Source organism: Orbicella faveolata, unplaced genomic scaffold (assembly GCF_042242905.1).
Source record: "Orbicella faveolata isolate gen_17 unplaced genomic scaffold, um_ofav_v1 contig_26, whole genome shotgun sequence".
Taxonomy (NCBI): domain Eukaryota; kingdom Metazoa; phylum Cnidaria; class Anthozoa; order Scleractinia; family Merulinidae; genus Orbicella; species Orbicella faveolata.
In genome coordinates, this window is record NW_028301554.1 from 7426493 (window position 1) to 7443814 (window position 17322).

General features: G+C 39.1%; 1 protein-coding gene across 1 annotated transcript in view; it reads right to left on the reverse strand.

The window, feature by feature from the left end:
* The window catches only part of LOC149107937 (uncharacterized), a 22346-nt gene extending 9877 nt beyond the window's left edge, over positions 1–12469 (reverse strand). The window contains exons 1-8 of the mRNA XM_089296161.1: positions 12366–12469; positions 8690–8708; positions 8376–8437; positions 7980–8043; positions 7369–7420; positions 6452–6527; positions 6135–6199; positions 4608–4714 (exon numbers count right to left, since the gene is read on the reverse strand). Of these exons, the coding sequence (XP_089152287.1) occupies positions 6457–6527; positions 7369–7420; positions 7980–8043; positions 8376–8437; positions 8690–8708; positions 12366–12469 (372 nt within the window). The 3' untranslated portion in view covers positions 4608–4714; positions 6135–6199; positions 6452–6456. The remainder of the gene's footprint in view (positions 1–4607; positions 4715–6134; positions 6200–6451; positions 6528–7368; positions 7421–7979; positions 8044–8375; positions 8438–8689; positions 8709–12365) is intronic.
* Between the last annotated feature and the right edge of the window lie 4853 nt (positions 12470–17322).

Sequence of the window (17322 nt, forward strand, 5' to 3'; positions counted from 1 at the left end):
CGGAGCTTGGAATTGATCATCATTTTATGATTGTCTGAATGTCATGGCTATTATAGTCGAGCTATATATTATTCTAACCGGTTAAGATAGAAACCAGACGATGCAAAGTTAGCTTGAGCTGTACTTACCACGACGGAACTTGCTTTGGAAAGTGAAACTACGAAAACCGCTTGAGGGGTTCTCGATCAGTTTCGAGAAAACACTGATTATCATAACTCGTCATGCATGGAAGATTCATTTCAACGCGGAATGTCAACATATTAGTTTGTTGGGAGGCGAGATAAGTCAGGCGGGAAGCGGAATGCGGGATTCAGGATAAAATATCCTGTCGTGGCCTGAGAAGACATGATGGGCTCATTTTAACCAGAAAATGCGGGATAAATTTGATATTAGGCACCTTAGGCATATACGACGGCGACGGCGAGGACGACGCCTGGTAACAAAAAATGTGTTTCTATTTTACTTTGGAATTAATTTTCTCGTTTATTTATTAGATTTTTTTTTTCTTATTATTACTATTTTTAAGTTTTATTGTAGATTTTTAACACTTGTATAGTTTTAGGTTATTTATTGTTGTAATGCGCTTTTGATCACCTGGTATGTTAAAAAGCGCACTATAAATCAATAAATTATTATTATTAAATTATTATTATCTATCCAGTGTGTCTGTCGGTATTAAAACTTGCCCCTACTGAATATGCTACAAACGTGTTCAGTTCCAAATAGAAATACGAAAAATTAGCGGTTGTGGTTCGCGTTCTCCAGACAACCCAGAATTTGGTCATTTCACGATGTTGACTTGCAGAGGACGGCAAAGAAATGTATCAAGAATTATAACGCGCGAGCACAGCCATTCAGCCAGGTTTGCTGATTAAACCTTTTGTTTGGTGACGTTCTCGTTGCCGTTGCCGTCGTGTTTTGCGTAAGATCCCTATTGAGGGACGGGATGCATGATAAATACCAGCAAATCACTCTGAACACATAAATATAACTGAACACATTAATATACCTTTATTGTAATCTCGGATGAGACACGAAGGACGCGTTTTCGACTTCTCAATCGCGCTTTATCTATGGTCACAACAGCGTCATACAGTAAATATGATTAGAAACTGGGTCTGATTGTTAACATAAAGTTTCCAAAGCAGGATCAAAATTTTGGTCTGAGTTCTTTCTTCGTGTTGAAAAAGTAGATCGAATGAAAACAGTTTACTAGATGATTATAAGCCTACTATGAATAACAAAGCTATACTCGTTTTATACTCACTAGTTTGGGTGAGTCAAAAGAGTGAAACCAAAACTAACACGCGTCAGTAACAGGACCTTTTCCTCTGAAAACTAGAGGCTCTAAGAGCGTTTACTCGGGCTTCGTACCACAGTATCAAATTGTACTTTACGAAAACGCGTAATTGACACAATAAAAGCAAATTAAAGAATCAGGATATTTTAGCACAAGAGTTCCGCTTAGATATCTACTATTCAAGTTGCTTCGTTGAGTATCCTCCTCATCCTATCGCAAGTTGTGAGTTATAACCATTTTGGTTCAAGAATGAAGTACAACTGCCTTCGCATTGATGGAGAAGTTGTTTGCATAGAATTTTCGAGGTCTTTTTACAACTTATGGTTATTACTTTGTACATGCTGGCAGAAATTGTCCGAAGTTTGTTTGCTGGTCGGGGCGATCCGTGTAAATTGTGTAGCTGAACTGACATCTTTGCCGTGTTTCGATCTTAAACCCTTTTCAAGAGTCATATCTACTTTGGAGAGCGAATAATCTTTTCGAGAGAGCCAAAATGAATCATGACAAGCTCCTTCGCGAAAACAACAGTCCTGTGACTAAGCTCAAGTTGCATTGCACATAATTTGCATAAACTTTCAAGTTGTGTATTTTGCGGATAACTTCCAAGAATTTGCGACCCTTAACGCAGTTTATGAAGAAATATTCAAGCTACATATCTTTCTTAAATCAAGGCAGGAGTATTTTTAAAAAGGACTCTCATTTATAAGGGAAGATGCGGCATTTTGCTTTGCTATTTATTTTAGTTTCATGCTCGTCTAGTTCATGTCGTCTAGTTCTCGCAACATGATTTTCTTTTGCAGTCAGACACAGTTTTCTAAAAGAATGGATGTTACTAAAACTGGTAACGGGGAACGGGAAACGAGAGTCTGGGAACGAGTGTACAGCGGTAACCCGCGTGAAACCTCGACATGGCGGACAAACGAAAAGAAAAGGGAACAGTTTGGGGAAATGTGAGTGAGTGTTACGGTTGTTAACGTGAGTTTCTACCGGCTGTGCCACCAGATCATGGCCCGGTACATGCTTGCTAGAGCAGAGTCCGATGGTACTGGGATAAACAAAGCATGAAATGGCGCCTGGGGTGAAAATCGAGTCGGTATTATCCTGTATTATCACAAGCTACGTCCGCCAATCAGTCAGGCCACAGTCTTTCTTACATAGAATTTCAAGCCTTCATAGTCTACTCATATCTTCTCACTTTGTGCGCAAGCTGTCATATCAATATTTAAAAATAGCAACACGCAATATGATATCGAGGACAAGTGACATAACACACGAGCATCATTGATTGTGGCTCGTCCGCTGTCTTCGCATTCGGAAGCTAGAAAGGCGGCCTTTCGGAGATCGGCAAGTCAGCTGGCAAATCAGATGAGCAGCAGATAAATAACCTGTGGCCTGGCCGCTTTGTTAAAGACAAAATATATGAAGAAATGAGCAAGGAATATTCCAAAATAATGCTAACGTTGGTGACAGATGACCGCGGAAAAGCGACTGCGTGACACTCGGTATGTTTTTAGATGACATGTTGTCACGTATCAGACGGAAAACAGTCTTTATTCTCTGTCTGCGTTTTGTACCCAGTCTGCAGTCTGCATTTTGTACCTAGTCTTCATTTTGTACCCGGTCTGCAGTCTGCATTTTGTACTGACCGATTGGGGTAGCATGTGATAATACCGATACGATTTTCTCCCCAGGCGCTATTTCATGCTTTGTTTTACTCAGTACCATTTTGGACTTGGAGGCACAGCCGGCAGAAAGTAAAGTTTACAACCGTAACACTTCCTTACATTTCCCCAAAGTGTTCCCTTTTCTTTTCCTTTGTCCGCCATGTTGAATTCTTAGGGCTTAGGTGGGTTACCGCTGTACACTCGTTCTTAGACTCCCGTTCCCGGTTCCCCGTTCCCCGTTCTCCGTCCTCCGTTCCCCGTTCCCCGTTCCCCGTTCCCCGTTCCCCGTTCCCCGTTCCCCGTTCCCCGTTCCCCGTTCCCCGTTCTCCGTTCTCCGTTCCCCGTTCCCCGTTCCCCGTTCCCCGTTCCCCGTTCTCCGTTCCCCGTTCCCCGTTCCCCGTTCTCCGTTCCCCGTTCCCCGTTCTCCGTTCCCCGTTCCCCGTTCCCCGTTCCCCGTTCCCCGTTCCCCGTTCCCCGTTCCCCGTTCCCCGTTCTCCGTTCTCCGTTCTCCGTTCCCCGTTCCCCGTTCCCCGTTCCCCGTTCCCTGTTCCCCGTTCCCCGTTCCCCGTTCCCCGTTCCCCGTTCCCCGTTCCCAGTTTTAGTAACATCGTAAAAGAATTGGCGATTGCTGAGACTGCTAAATATATTTGAACTACTAGTGAAATAACTGGCTAAACTATCTTCAATGCAGATTTTCGTTAGGACTTGGCAAGAACATTGGTTCGTCAATAATCCCAAACAATTCCCCGCACAATCGAAGGTTTAATTCTCCCGCACAGTGTGCCTCCAAATTCGCACGTTATTTTTTTTTTCCTGCACCCTAATAGAAAGCCAACTAACTTGAAGGTAGGATATTTTATTCAGTTACCGAAAGTCTCATCTTTACAACTTTGGAGATCGACATATTTTACGCGGTGAAAGAAACAAGTCGGCATGTTTTTAATGAGCTACGAGTCCAAAAACGTTTTCGTATTTAGCTCGTTTTATTGCAATATGATTTGTTTTACTGCAATGTTTTAAATAATAACAGCAGTAGCCACACACCATCATTGACTGCCTGTTTTTTGCCAGTGTTTTCGTAGACTGAACTCATACCGCAATCGGCTCAGTTGTTATCTCACGAGAACGTTTCGAGCGTGAACTTTGCTTACCTGGCTGGCTTTCAAGCAATATAATTCGTGGACCGACCCTTTCTGAAAACGATCGACATCTTTGTATGTGAGATGAAAGTATAAGGCGCGATTCTTGCCAAACCTTTCTTCCCAAAACACCGCATTCTGTCACGAAGAGCGAGCAATGTCGGGTTTCTCGTCCCCAGTTTTTATGGTCTACGCATGGAACGCCTGGGACCATTACCCCCCTTTTGGCGACCAAAACGCTAGCATTTTAAGACTCGGGCTCTCCTACGGAAGCCCGGGTAATAAGCAAAAGGGAAGAAGTTAAGCGAATTATTACTGCACAGAACGGTGCTTCGAAGCAATCATTCGTGTTACTTTTAATAATAATTCGCGTGACTCACTATTGGCGCTTACAGCAGGAAGAAAATCAGTCACGCGATTCACGAAGTCTCTTCTAGTGTAAACTCTCGATCTCGTGTATAAGCATGCTTTTAGTCACAAATAGCTTGCAGTTTATAAACTTACCGTGTATAGTTTTTCAGTCTTCTTATAAAGTGGAACCCAGAGTGGTAAAAACTGAAACAGCTCTTAGGGAGTTTCCTTGCAAGACAATAGGAGGTCCAATAGGAATTCTAAACAAATCAAAATTGAAACAAGTTTCAAACATTGTGCAAAACAATCAAATAAAATCATTCGAAAGTAGGTTACATTTTTTCCATTCCCATTCTTTGTTAAACACTGACGGTAAAGTCCAATAGATTTCAAAATATATTGGGTTTTTGAGCATAGCTAATAATCAGTGAAATGGTTATCAAGCTAGACAAAGTTCTTTGTTGCATATTGTTGTTCGCTCTTTGGCTTAACCGTGCATAAAACACAGTACGTGTTAACTCAGTTCTGATTTATAGATTTACCAACAGAAACGTTTCGGTTATGTAACTAATGCATAGTGCATGATCGCAAAGCGATCTTGGCCCTTTCAACAAAAATCTTGGCATCTTTGTTTGCTATTTTGAAGTTTCTCGGGCTAAAGAACCGCTCCAGTCTACTATTTAATTATTTGTTGGCTGATAAATACAATTTACATTCCAAGCCTTCCTATCATAGACAGACTGACTTGCTCTAAAGAGAAATAAAGCAACTAATGAAAGCTACTTTTGCCATCGTTATGTTGTAAAATATGGAAGACCGTGAATTAAGTTTTCCTCAGTTTTCGCTTTATAATGCACTTTGCGCGATTTGGTCGATTTGAAACTCTCGTTTTTCTCATGACAGAGCCAAAAACTTTGTTATGTAACAGCAAACGATGGAGCTTGTAATTAATCATCACTTTGTGATTTTACGAATGCACTGGCTATCAGAATCCAGCTATATATTATTCTAACTGATCGATGGAAGCCAGAGGATGCAAAGTTAATTAGAGTTGTACTTAACACGGCCGGCAGAACTTGCTTTGAAAGTGAAACTGCGAAAAACCGATTGAGGGGTTCTAAATATTTCGAGAAAACACTTATTATCATACTACGTCATGCATGGAAGCTTTATTTCGAAGTTTTTGGAGTATCATAACATAAGCTTGGTGGGAAGCGAGATAAACTGAAAATCAAGGTTGGATGTGCAATGCGGAATGCGGGGTGCGACATTCAGGATAACATATCTTGGCTTGAGCAGCATGTGTTCATTTCAACCAGGGAATGCGGGATGAATTTGATATTAGGGGACGGGATGCGAGATGAAAAACAGAAATTCACGTTATACAGTGACTAAGGAAATTAATTTATCTTTCGGGAATGTTTGGAAACACTAATGAGTTAAAGAGTAGGGGTTTATAAAACATGCCAATCGCATCATATATTAACACCGATTCAAATCAGTCTTTAACTACATGACGTCAGAGTTGAAAGTAGTTGGTGATTACAGTCGACATTACGGCTACAAAATCTGCCAGTTTTTTCTTTTTGTTCAAAAAGTAGATCAACTGTGAACAGTTTACTTAATGATTTCAGTCTACTATGAATAACAAAATTATAAAAAATATTGATTTATACTCACTGGTTTTGGTGGGTCGACCACAATGAAACCAAAATGAATACGCGTCAATAACAGGACCTTTTCGTCTGAAAAGTAAAAGAGAAGGAAAAGTTAAGCCAATTATTGCTGGGCAAACGATGCTTCCAAACAATTATTCACGTGACTTTATTTTTCGCGTGACTCAATAACAACTCTTACAACAAGAAGAATAACAGTCACGCAATTCATGCAAACCTCTCCCAGTGTAAATTTAAAGTATTAAGAAATCGGCCATGCTTGTTAAATGCGCAGACAACGCTTTCAGTCATGCACAGACAGTTTACAGTTTATAAACTTACCGTGTCTAGTTTCTCAGTCTTCTGACGAAAATGAAACCAAAATTGATAGAAACTGAAACAACACTGGGTGTTTTCCCTGCAGGACAATAGGAGGTCCAATAGAAAGTTAAAACAATTTGAAATTGAAATATGTTTCAAACGTTCTGCAAAATAATCAAATAAAAAAAAAATTGAAAGCAAACTGTATCTTTTTAGTCCCCATTTTTCGTTATAGCTTTCAAAGCAGATTGGGTTTTTGACCATAACTAATAATCAGTGAAATATTTATCAAGGTACTGAGACTAAGTTCTTTCTCGTATGTTGTTCGTTCTTTGTCTTAACCATGGATAAAACACAATAGGTGTTATGTCAGTTTTGTCTTATAGATTAACCAACAGAAACGTTTCGGTTATCTAATTAATACACTATTGAAGGATTGTTCACAGTCCTGGACCTTTCAACATAAATCTTGGCATCATTGTTTGCTCTTTTGAAGTTTCTCAGGCTTAGAAACCACTCCAGTTTACTATTAATTTAACTCCGTGTGGGCTGATTAATAGAATTTACATTCCACGCCGGTTCCTGTCATAGACAGACTGACTTGCTCTGAAGAGAAATAAGACAACTAATGAAAGCTACTTTTGCCATCGTTTTGTTGTAAAATATGGAAGGCCTTGAATAAACTTTTCGTCAGTAATTACTTTATAATGTACTTTGTACGATTTAATTGATTTCCAACTCCTTTTTTCGGTGATAACAGACAGCAGAACTGGCAGAGCCACAAACGTTTTTGTTTACCAGCAAACAATGGAGTTTGCAATTGATCATCACTTTATGATTGCTTGAATTTCGTGGCTATCATAATAAAGCTTATAATAGTATTCCAACTGGTAAAGATAGAAACTAGATGATGCAAAGTTAGCTAGAATTGTACTTACCACGTCGGAACTTGCTTTGGAAAGTGAAACTGCGAAAACCGCTCGAGGCGTTCTAGAAATTTCGAGAAAACACTGATTATCATAATACGCCAAGCATGGAAGATGTATTTTGAAGTTTCTGGAGTGTCAAAACGTAAGCTTGACAGGATGCGAGGTAAGCTGAAAATCCTAGCGGGATGTGGAAAGCGGGATGCGGGATGAGAGCAGCATGTGTTGAATTCAACCAGGAAATGCGGGATAAATTTGAAATTGATGGACGGGATGCGGGATGAAATAAAAGTTACGGTTACAAAGTGACTGGAGGAATTAATTTACCTTTTGTGAGTGCTCCGAAACACTAATGAGTTGAAAAGGAAGAGTTTTTTTTAAACAGATTGCCAATCGTGTTTCGGTCACACGAACGTCGCTACTTATAAGTCGATTCGATTAGTCTTTAAATACATGACTCAGAGTTAAAAGTAGTTAGTGATTAGCTTCGACGTTGCGGTCACTAATTCTCTCAGGTTCTGACTTTGCATTGAAAAATGAAATTGACTGTGAACAGTTTACATCACTATTTCAGTCTGCTGTGAATATGTTATAACTAAGCTAAAATCATCATTTATACTCACTAGCTTTGGTGAGTCACCAGAGTGAAAGCAAAACCAATACGCGTCAATAACAGGACCTTTTCCCCTGAAAAGTAAGCAAAGAGGGAAAGTTGAGCAAATTGTTACTACTGAAAAACGGTGATTCCAAACAATCATTTGTGTGACTAAATTTTTCGCGTGACTCACTTTTGGCGCTTACAGCAGGAAGAAAATCAGTCACGCGATTCGTGACGTCTCTTCCAGTGTAAACTCTAGATCTTGTATATGTGCACGCAGCTAGTCACAAATAGCTTACAGTTTATAAACTTACTGTGTTCGGTTTGTCAGTCTTCTCCTAAAAGCGGAGCGACTGTGAACAGTTAACGTGATGATTTCAGTCCAATATGTATAACAAAGCTAAATCTGATTTGCACTCACCACTTTTGTTGAGTCACTAGAATGAAACTACAACCAATATGCGCCGACAACGATAATATTTCCTGTAAAAATTGTTAAGAAGGAAAAGTTAAGCAGATTTTTACTCCACAACGGTACCTCCAAACAATAATTCGTTTGATTTGTTTGTCCGCGTGACTTACAGCGCTCAAAAACTGAAAAAACTCAGTCACGCGCGCGATTCATGAAAAATCTCTTTCAGTGTAAACTGAAACTATTAAACATCGCTTTGAAATACACGTTGTATGTGTATGAAACGGTATCAATCACGAACAGCTTAAAGTTTACAAACATACCGTGTTCAGTCTCTCGATCCTCGGACGAAATTAAATGAAAAGTGATAGAGACTGAAGAACAAAAACAAATGCAAATTATTAACAGTGGAATTAATTACTGACGGCAAAATCCAATTTTTATTAAAACATATTGCGTTGTTGACTATAGTTAATAGATTGAAATGATTATTAAGCCCGACAAAGTTCTTTGTTGTATGTTTTTGTTTTCATTTCGGTCTTGACCGTGCATTAAACACAATAAGTGATTATTTCTGTTTCACAGACTATATAACTCGAGTAAAAAGTTTCGGTTATGTGATTTATGCCTACTTAGTGTCGTTGTTCCTAGCGAAAGTAAGTTAACCGTGGCGACTTGCAATTGAACCGGAACTATTACTCAAATACAAACAACTTGTGATGGCGTTAATGGGGGAACACTGCCTTGCGTTTGATTAGCCCATACGACTTCCGGCGATAGCGTGACAAAACAACCTCACTTATCTCCCCAGCACCACGAGCTGAATGACAGACAGCATGTGCTGGATCGGACAAGAGTATCGGTTAGCAAGCGATGTTCAAAGGCGATGAAAAAAACAACAAGCTTGGGGGAAGTCGCTGCGCAGACTTAACCGCACCACACAGGAGTGACCCTTTGTTTATTATGCAGGAATACATGACCAACCTCTTCTCCAAAGGGAGGGAGGGAAAATTAAACGATAGATTTACAATAAGTAATAGCTACGTTGCTTAGACGAACTCAGAATGGACTCTGAACAATTTTCCGAGCTTTTATATGGAGACGCTCGTCTGCTTGTAAGCCAGTAGGAAAGGCGGTACTACCGAACAGCTTACCCTAACACGTGTAACATCTTAAACATGAATAGTGCTTTAATGCTTTGTGCCAATGCTATGGTACGTTATAACGTTCAGAAGGTAACGAAACTACAATGTTTTAGGTTTAGCTACAATAAGGCTCACAGTTTGCTGACCTTTGAAATATAACTGCTCAATAGCTCTATAGAAAGTGATGCCGCCATGAACGGCTCATTGAGAACGTACGTCACGATCCATTAACTATATTTTACTGGCGTGACAGTAAAATCTCATTATATATGATCGCAAAACGAAAGACTGTTGTGGACCTTCCAACATAAATCGTGGCATCTTTGTTTGCTCTTTAGAAGTTTGGCAAGTTTCTCCTCTTCTAACTATGAGTTGATTAATGAATAAAGTTTACATTCCTCGCCTTCTTTTCATAGAAACTAACTGACTTGCTCACAAGACAAATACGACAACTAAAGACGAATGGCTTTTGCCATCGTTCTGTTGTAATTCCTCATATTTGTTATCCGCGAGCACTCATTTCATAATTTAGTTTGCACAATCTCATTGATTTCCTTCTGCCGCCATCTCCTGGCAACAATATCAATTCACAGAACTAAAAACTTTCCGTTTCTTACAGCAAACAATTGACTTTGGGGTTAATTATCACTGCATGATTGTTTGAAGGTCGTGGATATCATAATCGAGCTCTATATTATTCTAACTGGTTAAGATAGAAACCAGACGATGCAAAATGAAACCCCGAAAACCACTTGAAGAGTTCTCGATGTTTCGAGAAAACACTGATTGTCATAATACGTCATCCACGGAAGATCTATTTCGAAGTTTCTGGAGTGTCAAATCATAAACTTGGCGGAATATGCGAGATAAGCTGAAAATCATGGCGGGATGTGGGATTCGGGACAAAAATATTCAGTTTTGGCTTGAGCAGCATGTGCCCATTTCAACTAGGAAGTGCGTTTAAATTTGATATTGAGGGACGGGATGCGGGATGAAAAACGGCAAATCACAGTTACTCAATGCCTGGAGAAATAAATTTACCTTTCGGGAGTGTTTGGAACACTAATGTTTCTAAAACATTTTTTCAATCGTGTTTCAGTCACACCAGCGTCATTAACTATAGCTGGTTCAAATTAGCCTTTAATAACATGACGTTAGAGTTAAGAGTAGTCAGTGATTATGGTCGACGCCACGGCAACAAATTCTCTCAGGTTCTTTCTTTACATTCAAAAATTAGATCGACTGCAAACAGCTTACTTAATGTTTCAGTCTAGTATGAATAACAAAGCTATTAAAATAATGATATCTACTCACTAGTTTTGGTGAGTCGACCACAATGAAACCAAAATGACTATGCGTCAATAACAGGACCTTTTCCTCTGAAAAGTAGAAGAGAGAGAAAAGTTAATCGAATTATTACTGCGCAAACGATGCTTCCAAACAACAAACAATTATTCGCGTGACTCAGTAATTGCTCTTACAAGAAAAAGAAATCAGCCACGCGATTCATGCAAACCTCTCCAAGTGTAAATTTAAAGTATTAAAAATCAGCTCTACTTATTATATGTGCTCACAACGCTATCGGTCATAGACAGTTTACAGTTTACAAACTTACCGTGTTCAGTTTCTTAATCTTCTGGTGAAAAGAAAACCAAAAGTGATACAAACTGAAATAAAACTAAGGGAGTTTCCTTGCAAGACAATAGGAGTTCAAACATTGATCATAACAATCAAATAAAATCACTCGAAAACAAGTTGCATGTTTCTATTCCCATTCTTTGTTAAATACTGACAGTAAAGTCCAATAGCTTTGAAAGTGTACTGGGTTTCTGAGCATTGATAATAAATGGAAATGGTTATTAAGCAAGACAAAGTTCTTTGTTGTATGTTGTTGTTCGCTCTTTGGAAGAGAAAGTAAAGTTAAACCAATTAGCACTGCGCAGACGATTCTTGCAAACAATTATTCGCTGACTCACTAATACTTCTTACAATATGAAGAAAATCAGTCACGTGATTCATAATTTGTTCTATGTACATCTAACTCTATCAGTCACAGACAGCTTGCTGTTTATAAACTTACCGTATTCAGTTTCTCGATCTTGTGATGAAAGTGAAAGCAAAAGTGAAAGAAACTGAAAAGACACTGTAAGAGTTTCCCTGCAAAGCAAGTGGAAGTCAAGGAAAAATGCAAATTAAATTTTGTATTATTTTCAAACGCGGCTCAAACCAGTTGAACTAAAACACTTCTTCTAAAGTGTGTTATTAATTTTTTTGCTATCTCCATTTTTTGTCAACATACTAATGGGAAAGTCCAATAGCTTTAAAGGCAAATTGAACGTGCATCACTTCGTTTACAGAGGGATAAATGTTTCTGCCAAAATTGTTTCCAGTACATGGGAACCCCGCATTACGATCGCCTCTTTATGACGGCCACCTTTTTTGTCTCGGTGAAACGCCCATACTTTTCTTTATAAGAAAACCCCGTTAATGCGGCCACCCCGTTAATACGGCCAACGACCACATTCTGATATTCCAATCGGTATAATCCTTGATAATTTTATCCCGTTTATACTGCCACTCAAACCAGTTATGTTCATCTTTCCATTGTTAATATGGTATGTAATGATTAAAGAACAGTTCTTTTTACAAGTGCAATTGTGATACATATGTTAAGACCTCACTCAATTTAGACCAGCCATGAAATTTGACCCTACCCGTTAATACAGCCAAATTTCCATGGACCGTTGATGACCGTATTAACAGAGTTCCACTGTAAAATAGCAAGAAATAAAAGAAATTCCGTAGTGTCTTCGGAATTTCTTTTCTTTCTCGTGATTACGATAACTAAGCTCACCTGAACGTGTCACCCATTACAAAAAGAGGAACAGTGGAAAGCTTTAATTTAATAATGTTGACAGTCTCATGGCTAACAATGTTGTTTTGGAAGACCTGAACCATACTGCTAATCTGTGCCTAATCTGTGTCTAATCTGTGCAGTGGCTGTCGAATCGACTTTGTAGAAAGTTCGCTTGTCTTATTCTACGAAACAGCATTTACAGTGAAACCTGTATTAAGCGGACCCCATATCAAGTGGAAACCCTCTATTAAGTCGACAGCGGCTGAAGTCCCAAAATTTTCATCCCACATTCACTGCAAAAAAACCCTGCATTCAGCGGACACTTCTGTTAAGCGGACGCGGACACCAAGTTGTACAAAACCAGCAATAAGCGGACACTTCAAGAGCTATTTACTTCTAAAGGTCTAGCTGAGACTCCTTTAACATTGTTCAGCGATGTCGTTTTAAAGCTAAGCGATTATTCCAGATTAATGCATTTACTGACTGAACATTGTTCTATGAGCAATGTTTGATCTTACACTGTGGTACACTGTGCTATAAAAGAGTTACTAGTTAACTATTATCGCACGACATATTAGACCCTGTTTTGAACGGACACCCTGTATTAAGCGGACACTAATGAGGGTCCTAACGGTGTCCACTAAATACAGGTTTCACTGCAGTTAATTTCACTTCCAAAAAAATTGTAAATCGTAAATCGTTTTAATTCGTACAGAAGTACGGTAAATTAATTAAGCCCAGGTTAGGGAATGCAGCACCTTCCACAATAAACAAAGTTTTGCTTCTTGCACACAAGTTATGAAGAACTTTTAAATGATATCCTCCTACTGTAAAGTAATTTGTACTCACCAGTCTGTTCAGAACAACAGGATGAATCGAAAATCAAACCGCGTCAACAACAGTAACTGTTTCAATAATAAAAAAGAAGAAGTTAAGCAGATTGTATATCGAAAAGCGTTACTTCTAGCGAGCATTCATTCGCGCGACTATATTTTCTTGCGTGACTCATTGTTAGAGCTCGCAACCCAAATAACATTTGTCACGCTATACATGCAGATTTCTTCCAGAGGAAATGATTTAATAGTATTTAATATTGACTTTTCTGGCAGAGTTAAAGCTCATGTTTTGAAGGACGATGTAAATTTACGGTTTTCAGTTACACTATCTTGACATCAAAGGGAAACCACCACTAAGAAACTGAAATAAGAGTGAGGGAATTCCCCTGCAAGATAAAGGCAGACAATGACCAACACAAATAAAATAGCTGGAAGACAGCTAAATAAAAGAGTAATTCTAATAAGTATTACATTCTTTGCTCTCTTTAGTTTTCATATGCAGACGAGATAGCCCAAATTTCAAGGAAACAGATGATCGTATCACGCATGCGTTTGTGGGTATCCGGGATGTGAGTTTAAAAAAGGGTACGGGGTAAAAATACCTTGGTGGAAAGATAATATCCTCTTTTCGGCGAGCTGGTGGCGCGACTCTTTTAGAGTTCATGGTAAGATACAGAAGAATAATATAGAAAACAGAAAATTGCATTTTCTCTGTTAACTCTAAAGTTTCAGTGAAGTGATTTCCAAGGAGCGCGCATTAGCTCAATGACCACGAAATACCCCTCTAGAGGCCACAAAAAAACAAAGATACAAACAATCAAACAAACAAAACAAAACAAAACAAAAATATTACTACTACTACTACTACTGTTCAGAGTTCATTCGTTATCCTACGTTGCCTCGTTTGATTTGTTGCGACCCCCAAATTATCAATCGAAGAAAATCCAACTTATATTTGTCGAGCTCATTCAAGATATATGCGAACGATTTAATTCGAGGTTGATTGGTTCGTGATGTTGCTAGAGCAAAACATGCCAAATTTGTATTAGTTATCGTCCTTACAGTGAGGCCAGTATGTGTACAGCATTTCGTAACTGAAAGAAGCCCGTTCTGTGACAGAGTTAGGTTCTACTTTAAGGGCGTAGCTTAGGGAGGGGGGTTCTAAGGTGTCCGTGACTCCCCCTTTTGTAAGCCTTTTTTAAGGAAACAACCTACAACAGGTGGCAAAAACGACATGACAATCTGGTGAGTACTGTCACTTTGACACAGTGTGACTTCCCCCCACCCCCCATTTGAAAAATCCTGGTGGAGATGATCAACGTCTTTGTAAAGTGACTATCATAGAGGTGTGTTCTTGATCCATTGCAGTCTTATCTCAACCCTAAATGTATTCCATAACAGGTTGGTAGGGACATGAGGCATTAGCTAAAGCAGGTCACTAATAGAGCACTAGCAGTGCTGGCAAAAGCATTTGATTCGGGATATCGAGACCATAAACACTAGGCCATACAATTATATGAGGAGGTTTTCGGGATATCCCGAATAAGCGAGATCGATATGGTAACTGTTAACAGTGGAAGCCGAAATTATACAATGTTAGAAACAAAATATAATTACGACTAACTTACCGTTGCGCAGCAGACTGTGTACAGCCGTTTGCTCTCCTTAAGAAAAATTGCAGAGGGGCGTCTAGGTGACATTGTTACAGTATAGCGTGCTGTTCGCATAAATTATGGTTCCACAAAAATATTTCAGTTTCAAATTATCTGACATCACAAGAGGAAAGAGAAACAAAATACGAAAAAGACATTGCCGTATGCACGTGCACTTTGACTGATAAAGCCATTTATGACCTCTGCTAAGGAAATCACAGAACAAACAAGCTTCAAGTTCGAATTCAGCCTTCCCTGTGTTTTCTTTTTATGAATGTGGTAACGAGTTATTATTGTCAAGTGAGAGGACAAACAATACAAGATTAGCTGCTTACCATAGTGGAACTTCCTTTGAAAACTGAAAACTACGAAGCATTCCCGTGAGAAACGTATTTTGTACTTTTGTGCGAGCGAAACTGATCTCTTAGGGAATACGTTATTAGCTCACGAAACACAAAATGCACCTAAAGAGCCCAAACAAAATAAAACTGACTGGTCAGATTTTATTCCTCGTAGTTCTAAGTGCCTCCCCCACCCCCTCCAGGAAGGTATCGGAAGGAGAACTCAGTGTATTGTCCTCTTGGGTCGGGAAATGGACAATTTCTTCCTTACCTAACTATAATAAAAGGTGTGTTATCGATTTATTGCAGTCTATTGGCTCAAGCCTGAAGTCGGGAAGGATGTGTAGTAATAACTTAAGCTAGCGAAGGCAGCTCAAATATCCTCTTCTGGCAGATTACTGCTAGGAAAGGTTTTCGTTCGAGACCTTCCTGCTTTAACCAAGACGCAATAAAATTAACTGGGACGTTTTCGTGATATCCCGAATAAACACGATGGATATGGTAAAATGTCATTAGCCGAAGCCGACAACAATGACTTACTTACCGTTGCGCAGTGGTTTGTATACAGCCGTCCATTCTCCTCAAGAAAACTGCAGAAGCGTGTTTGTGTGTTGCTGTTAATAATTCTGTTGCTCACTCAAATTATTCATCCGTAAAACTATTTCAGTTTCCCAGCATCTGACGTCATAAGCGGAACAACAAAATAAATGATATTGCTGTCTGCACGTGATTTTTGCTTTCGGCCGTTTATGACCTTTTCTATGTTTACCGATATAAAAAACCAGACCGCTCGGAATAATTTCGTCATGACCAATATGGTTTGATACTTCAGTTAATCAATCTTTTAAATGCCAAAGTATTAAAAGACAATCTCATATACAGGGTCACCGCCAGTAAATTTACTATTTGTGTCAGTCTGTTGATGATATCCGTCGTCATTCCTGTTGTAACAGGCCTTGAAGTCACAGAACCAAACAGCTTGGAGTTTGCTATTAGTCTCGAGTACATTCAATTGATAATTGGTTAAGAAAAGACCAAAAAATAAAGGATAACTTTTACCTACCACAGGGAATTTCACATCGGAAAGGGTCGACAGTGAATTCTATGAAACACTCAGGAAAAAGGATGATATATATTTCGCAGGGGTTTGGTGGAATGCGCGATGGGTTTGAACAAGAGGCGAGATCCGAAATATGACACTTCTTCGTAAAAACATAGTATGCACTCTTTAATAATTAATGGCGGGATACGCATTGACAAACAGCAAATTGCGAATCGTTTCTTAATTCCACGGTGTTACTAAAATGAACTGTGAGGAGTGGATTTTGTCTAAAGCGGCAGGAAATACGCCTCGAGAGGCCGTTTAAAGAAATTGTCCTGATATTTTTTCTTCTCGTCATATTTAGTATTTTCGTCCTTCCGGCAGCTTAATGTAATACGCGGTTTTGAAGTTATCAAGATCGAACAAAATCGAAAGAAGTTTTAATGGAGCTAAATCAAACTATATAAGAACGATTCAATTCGTGTTTGCGGTACGTAATATTGTTTTTGTTTTTGTTTTTGTTTTTGTTCTTCCGTACAGGAAGGACAGTATTTATAGAACATCTGTTTGTGGCGAAGAGAAACCTCTGTCCAGGATCAACCTGTTATGATTAAGGTGTTCACTTCTACTTGGGGTGGATTGATTCATTGCAGTCTACTCCCAACTCTGAATGTGGTAAATTCGAAAAACTGGTTAAGAGGGAAATAAAGCATTTGCTTATGTGGGTCACTGGAACAATCTGCTACCAAATTATTGGTGCCAAGAGCATTTGATTTAGGACCTCAAGGTAATAGCCACTAGGCCATACAACTATACGAGGAGGCTTTTTTCGATATCCCGAATGAGCAAAATTGGTATGGTAATTTTTATCAGTCGAACTTGTAATCAAATATTGTTTTAAACAAAATAATGAGTAACTTACCGTTGCACAGTGGTCTGTGTTCAGCCGTCCGCTTTCCTCAAGAAAAATTGCACAGAGACTTCCGCGTGTCACTGTTCATAATAGGGTCGCTCGTGTAATTAACATTCATAAAAAAATATCAGTTTCACAGCATCTGACGTGCCAAGTGAAGACAAAAACGA